The sequence below is a fragment of the Cynara cardunculus genome (assembly GCF_001531365.2).
Source record: "Cynara cardunculus var. scolymus isolate 2C chromosome LG 11, CcrdV1, whole genome shotgun sequence".
NCBI lineage: Eukaryota > Viridiplantae > Streptophyta > Magnoliopsida > Asterales > Asteraceae > Cynara > Cynara cardunculus.
In genome coordinates this window covers 11,688,568-11,695,977 of record NC_037538.1, presented here as the reverse complement: position 1 = coordinate 11,695,977, position 7,410 = coordinate 11,688,568, and the positions used below count along the sequence as shown (strand labels likewise).

General features: G+C 36.5%; 1 protein-coding gene across 1 annotated transcript; it reads right to left on the bottom strand.

The window, feature by feature from the left end:
- Positions 1-3,012: 3,012 nt before the first annotated feature.
- On the bottom strand, positions 3,013-5,038 carry LOC112522255 (scarecrow-like protein 28). The gene has a single exon (XM_025131373.1). It carries the CDS (start codon positions 5,036-5,038, stop codon positions 3,059-3,061), a length of 1,980 nt encoding a protein of 659 aa, XP_024987141.1. The 3' UTR covers positions 3,013-3,058.
- Positions 5,039-7,410: the final 2,372 nt, after the last annotated feature.

Sequence of the window (7,410 nt, the reverse complement as noted above, 5' to 3'; positions counted from 1 at the left end):
GAGGAGCGATGTAATCTGTGGCAACGGTAAGCAATGGACGAGAAGGGCAAGAATGAAATCCCACGGGAATGGATTTCAAAATCCCGTGTATTTTCAAAGGATTCTCAAATCCATAGTTCACGGGATTTTAAATGAATCCCAGGATTTTAAATCCTACCATTTCTACAAACCAAACGCAGGATTAGAATGGATTTTAAATCCAAATCCCTCCAATTCCATTCCATTCCTGCAAACCGAATGCGCCCTAAAAGAATTGCAGATCATGCACACACTTTAACTTTCATGTGTATACCTCACTCGAAAATCTTGAATATACCACTACTAACGAGACTAATTAATGAACTTCCATTGGAGCTCGGCAAAATGATTAGTCGATGGAATGAATGCGGAGTGGAATTTAAACGTGCTCGACAGCCCTATTGATAATTTAGGTACAAACATAAAGAGAAAAGGGGAGAAACAACACATGTAGAATGTGGTATGAAAGGGGTAAACATTCATTGATGTCTAATACCTAATTTAGTAGTCAAAAGTAAATGCCCAATTTGCCCTCAATACATGGAGTGGAGGTATCTTGAAATGTAGGAGTCTATTAACTTTTATAGGGGCAATTTGGAAATCTTTAGGGAGACATTTACTTGTGTATTTGATTGTAAGTTAATAAAAGATGGCTATAAGTCACTTTCAAGAATAAAAATAAAATAAAAATAAAATAAAAAATCTTACGAGATGGGGTTATATTTTGGTCGAGTCTTTTTCGTACAAGAGAAATACGTTCAATGGGTACTGTCACTCAAAAGTTAGGACTCGGGTTAAGCTCACTGAACCTAATTCCATCATTTTCCTTTCACTTTTATTTAAATTTTCTCGTGTTACTTTGTTTTTCAGGTTTTTGATGTTATCTTTTACAATTTATCAGAATATATGAAACCCTCTCCAAACAAACTATCTGAGTGAAGAAAAAAGGTTATAACATACATATATGGTGGAGAAATGATCAAAGTTTAGTTGATGTAGAACTCCAACACGTCTCCTTCAATGAAGGCTATGCCGGTAAAAATTGTCTCAAAGTCTCGAGAGGAACTAGACTATATAATATTTGGAACCCAAAATTAATCTCAACGAAAGTCATTAAGAAGAGAAGAGAGGTTCCAACATATATCGTGTAGAAATGGTCCAAGTCTAACTAATGTGAGATTTTAACACGACCCTCCAACAAATTGTCCAGAATGTCGAGTCCTTGGTGTGGTAGAATATGTGGAACCCCCAATTTTACTCTCTAAAGAAGCCTTTGAGGAGATGAGAGAGTTCCCAATACATACAGAGGAAATATTGTTCAAGTCTAGCCGATGTGGAACTTCAACACCCTCTCTTCAACGGAGGCTAGATGAACACATAATGTCCCAAGTGTCGAGAGGGGACTGTATGAATAAATATGAAGGGTTCTACATATTCTCACATGCATTCTAGGGAGTCGACACTCTGTATTAATTTGTACTCGTCTGGCCCCCTCTCTATACTTTTGGACAGTCTATACCAGTCTAATCGTCCATCGGATGAGGTATGTTAGAATTCCTATCGGCCAGATTTGATTATTTCTCCTAAAGATATGTTGAACCCCCTTCTATCCTTGGATCAAACTTCATTCCACGAAATAGAAAAACCTAAGGCTGATCGAGAAAGTCATAAAGGAAGGCTCTTTTGATTATGTTTTTCTAAACGATTAGACTACATACCAACATATATTAGTAAACTGTATGATCATAATATACAGTTTAATCTACTGAGATCAAATTTCTGAACATAAACCGATAACTAAACCAATCAACTTGTTTTAAAATTTTCAAAAATAGTTGGCCTAATGAATGTACAAAATGACCAACCATCCAAATTGCTTTGTTTTGATCAATTTACTCGGTTTGGACCGGATGATGCACATTTCTATTGTTAGATATATCTTATCTGTACCTTATGCATTTAATGGTCTACAAGTAGCTAAAACTCGTTTTCCACATGCTTGTTACTTTTTTTCACTAAGGGGCCGTTTACCAAACGCTTATGCGGGTAAGCGCTTACCAAGTAACATTATCTCACCGGATGATTATACTAAGGACCAAAAATCTTACACGGTAAGATCGAGACAAAGATGGTAAGCGAGGGCGACGACTCTTACCACAGTAAACGCTTACCGGGTAAATTATTATATACTATGTCGTTTTGGTGGACTAAAATCTTACTCGGTAAGTACATAATAGTGTTAAATTTTATCGGTAAACACTTACCGGATAAGTGTTTGATAAACGGCCCCTAAATTAATTTACATTGGCGGGAAAAAGTTAACTATACTTATCTTTCTATTTATGACCTTATATTTTATTTTTATAATTTAAATTGCCAATTTAGTTCTATAAAAGTCAAAATTCTTACCTCCTTTTCTTTGTAAACAAAAAGACGAGAATCTTGTCGTGTGTAACGGTTAGGGGTCGTTTACCAAACGTTTACCTAGGTAAGTGTTTACCAAGTCACATTACCTTAACGGATGAATATGGTAAGGACCAAAAATTTTACCCGGTAAGAAGGAGACAAGGACCGAGAGTCTTACCCGGTAAGTGAAGGCGACGACTCTTACCAAGGTAAGCGCTTACTCTGTAAATTGTTGCATATGATGCCGTTTTGGTGGACTAAAGTCTTACACGGTAAGTAAGTGATAGTGTTAAATTTTATCTTAGAATGTCAGAAACAACCCGAGAGTATCATGCAATGATTATATATAAAAAATCACATAATTAGATTACCAAAAACAATATTAATAAGAGGGAATTTTGTATAAATCATCGTAAATAACCAAAAATTCAAATAAATTGGAAAAACAAATTGAATCCAAGAAGTAGAAATGAATCGTAGGCTCAAAAGTTAACGTAAAAAGAATTTGACCCTTTTTTCTAAACAAATTTCTATCTGCAACAAATGAATGAAAGAATGATCTAATGACATTTTTACTCCCTACAAAGAATTGTTAACCTTTATACCATCAATCTGAGCTAACTGTTGTTTCACATTATGCCGCCGGCTGCTGCTGCTGCTGATATGACGACGAAGCTCCGGCGATATCAGAAGGGGTCCATGCTGATACGGTGTAAAGAGGCTGATCGGACCAACTCAGAGTAACACCTGCGGTGGTGGCACCGCCATCGGACCACCGTTTTTTTACCTTGAACGAATTTGGACCAAATGGATGGTGGTACATTTTCAGTATCATTTGGCTTTGAAGAAACTCCCTTTCGTTGATCTCGACGTTTTTGAACCCACCAAGCTCCACCATCGACCTCCGCCACTGATCGAAACCCACGTGCCGTTCGAATCTTTCGAGACCTTCGCACGCAATTATGTTTCTGATCTCACGTCCGAAGGATTCCTCTATCTTCATCCGAGAATGACTTTGTAACGGAAAGACGGTATCGATGCAATCAAAGATGGCGGAATAGTATTGCAACGAGTTTGATACCCGTTTTTCCAACATTGATTCGTTATGCTCGGATTCTTGCTCGGCCATTACGAGAATGCTCGGATTTGTGCTTCGAATAAGCCCGAAAAAATCCCTGAGGGCCCCACCACTGCCATCATACAGCATTTTGTGAAGCTGCAAGATACAATTCACAGCCACAGTTTCTCCTTCTTTAACATGAAGCATCCACAGTCTTACATCTTCTAATCTATCGACAACCGGATGAAATTCGAATTCAAGATTCAAGGATTCCGCGAACTCGGAAAGTCGTGCCCCTGTCTCGATAAGATCCTGTTTCGATTCTCCGATTCCCGTGATCCTGATAAGGCTTGGAGGGTTGTTTCTGGAAGCTAGACTTTGAAACAAGCTCGGCCATTGAAGCCCTTGTTTGATGTCGAAATCTATCACATGAACTTTGTCTTTCCCTTCGAATGTTCTTAGCAGAATCTCATTCGATGTGAAATGAATGAATTTCGGAATTGGGGTTGCTTGATTCAAGAGCCTTAAAGCTGTGCCATTCTCTTCTTCATTCTGACTAAGGTCCCGAGGAGTAGAAATCTGGAAAATATTCGGCCAAATTCTTGAAACCCGTAAAGCTAAAGCTTCTGTGTAATAAGCGGCAAGGCGGGAGATTGAAGAGTCACCTCTAGGAGATGCTAATTCGCCTAATTTAGAGATGAAATGGTTAATGGTAGCTATGTTCTTCATGCCAATCGCATCCAGACAAGCTAAAAGCAAACTAATAAGCTCAAATCCAACTTCTTCATCATGGTTTTCATTCCCAATTGCTAAAAAATCCAAACTTTGGTTCGGGTTTGGTGCACCAACTCCATTCAGACCTCCCTCTTGTGCAACAGGATCCAAACTTTGATGGCTTTCTGGAGAACTGCTTCTTGATCCTGACCCTGATGATGTTTCTTTCACAACCTGCTGCCTATGGCTGCTTGAAGCGACCCCCTTTTCGCCTAAATCAGCTAATTCGTTCACAAAACTCCATGGACTGGTTCTCAATTGCGGCGAATTCACATTGCTTGGAGCAAAACATGCCTTTTCTTCAGCTGTCGACAACGAAAATGGAAGCGAAGTAGCAGGATCAAGAACAAAACCCTGTTTGCTAAACCAAAAATTCCCACTACCCAATTGGCCTAAACTCAAATTCTCTTCATTTTCGCCAAATTCTTCGACTTTCTTGCAACCCCTTTTCCTCTTGGCTCTAAAAGACTCATCCTGTTCATCATCATAAAGTCTTTTCAATCCTTTGCTACTGTTCTCCCAGATTTCGGGCCTTTTCTCTACCACATTGTGCTTAAGCGAACAGCTGCTGGTTCTAGATTCTATCGGGTTGTTGTCGACGGATAAGCTGCCTACAGGCCTAACCGGCTGTGATCTTGCGGAGTCTTTTCGCGGGAAGTTAGTATTACATGGCAAATCCAATCTTTGTGTGCTCATTGAAGGGAAATGGCAAGCTTGAAACTGTGCAGATGGTTTAGTATGCCTTGGAGACAACAATGTGGAAGAACACCCAGCCAACATTCTTTAAACCCTTCCAAGGTTCTTCACTTTCTCTCGGTATGTATTCAATCAATTGCAAATGTTTTCAATCAAGTTTATGAAGAGAAATCTACAGAGTGAGGGTGTGTATGAACCTTTTTTAAAGAAAACAGGTTTAAAAAATGGAATCCAATGCTTTTAATAATTTATAAAAATATATGTGTGTGTGTATATGTATGTGCAATAAAGAATAAGAATATCTATCTATGAGCAATTCAAAAGAATCAAAGAATTTGATGAAAGAAAAGTAAAAAGTTTACCTCAAAATGATCATCGGATTCCGAAAATTATGGACCAAGAACACACTCTGAACTGAAGTGATGATGATGATGATGATGATGATGATGATGATTGAAGAAACCCTTTACCATGAATGCAATTCAACCTCCTTAATCTGATCAAACCCAAAGCTCCAAAAAGATTGAGAACTTGAAGAACACATTCCAGCTTTTGAAAGCTTGAAGAACTCCATGGTAATCTTTTAGCAAAAACCCACAAAAATTCAAACAATTTAATGACTTTAAACCCTAACCAAAACAACAAATTAATCAATCAATTTGAAGAACCCTAATAAAAAAAAATGAAAAACTCAATGAAGAACCCTAAAGAAAAAATCAAACCCCCCTTCAAACCCTAATGTAAAAATCAAGAAATTTGAAGAAAACCCACCATTTTAGTTGGAAAAAAAATCAAGATTTGTTGATTAATAGACAAAAAGATTGTGTTTTTTTCCTCTCCTCTCGCTCTCGCTCTCACTCTCACTCTCACCACTAGGCAACAGTAACACTACCCAAAAAATTCACGCACAGATATAAGTTTGTTCTTATATAAATCAGAAGGTTGGGGTACTGTATTATCTTTCTTATTGTCAGAGGAATGTGGTGGTTATGGGCCGTAGGATGGAGATCTAACGGTGGAGAGTGGTGGGTAGGGGAATATGACCGTTGTGGTGGGGGTCGTCGGTGAAATATGACCGTTGGGTGTACGGAAGTGAGGCCGGTGGGGGAGTGGTTCGAGTTATTAATATTCGTTTTCTTTTTGGTGAAAATGCACGTAGGGATCTCACGTGCTTGTTTCCTGATACCCGTTTGAATTGACCGTTGGTTTGGAGGAAGACACCTCCAAACCCAACACCATCATATCTTGCCAAATTTGTATACATTCTTATTATGGAGAAAAGCATGCACCGACCCGGTATACAACACAAAATTTTAGAGTCGTGAAAAGTGTCATCGTATTAATTTATCATGTATCACTGTATATATTTTAAAAGTACAATAAGGGCATAAGTTTCTTTTGTTAGAGTTGGTTTGTAAGGCTTTTCTTCCACCCCAGAGCAGAGTTTGAATCTCGTTAGTGTCATTTCTTGGTTCTTAGCTATTAATTTCAGATTTATTATGTTTCTAAAAAAATTACAATAAAATACGTGAACACATGACCTTACATATGAAAAACAATGAAATAACCAACACAACAATGTCAATTTTGTGAAAAAATATCTCTATGTTTGTTTCTTATAGTCAAATGATGTCACCATTTGAAAACATTTCTAGGTCCGTCCCTAAAGAAAAGTTAAGAGAGAGAGTTATTTTCAAAGAAATAATATATGAATTCAAAGTCTGAAAATAGCTATTTTTGTTTAAAAAATTATTATATATATTCCTCTTTAGAATCACATTAAATTATGTGTATTGTTATTTACTCTTCTTGATAGAAGGTGTTGAATGCTTGAAAATTATGCTATCTTTAAAAATCTGTAAAATGTCAAATCAATTTAATAATATATTATATTTATTATCGTTATTGTTTTATAAACATATACGTTATATATTTATATTTATAAACCATTGAACTTTAGAATCATTAAGCAGTTGCATATTTTTTAAACAAATACATCATCGAGCTTTTAGAAATTGATTACTTAGATTACTTTAATCCAAAAAGGGTACTTATAACCGGCTATGAAGGCTTTAAATTAAAAAAAAAATCTAAATCAATTTTGTTGTCCTCAAACTCTACCTCTTTCAAACCCTTGCACTTGTCGCCATCATTCCCCTCGCCACCTCATCGTTATTCACTCTCATCACCGTCTTTAAGCCTTGCCATTGATGTCCCATTTTGATCATTTTTTTGTTTTTTGATTATCCTTTCTTGATTTATATATATATATATATATGGTATATTTCTTTTACAACCTTGTGCAACCTTTGCAACCTAATTAATTAAGATATTTATAGAAATGATTGGAGTTCATTTATTATGATTTGAATATTTATAGAATATGAATAGAGTTTATTAATTATGATTAATACTTTATATTAGGAAACAATTAATTGATTAAAAATTGAATGGTT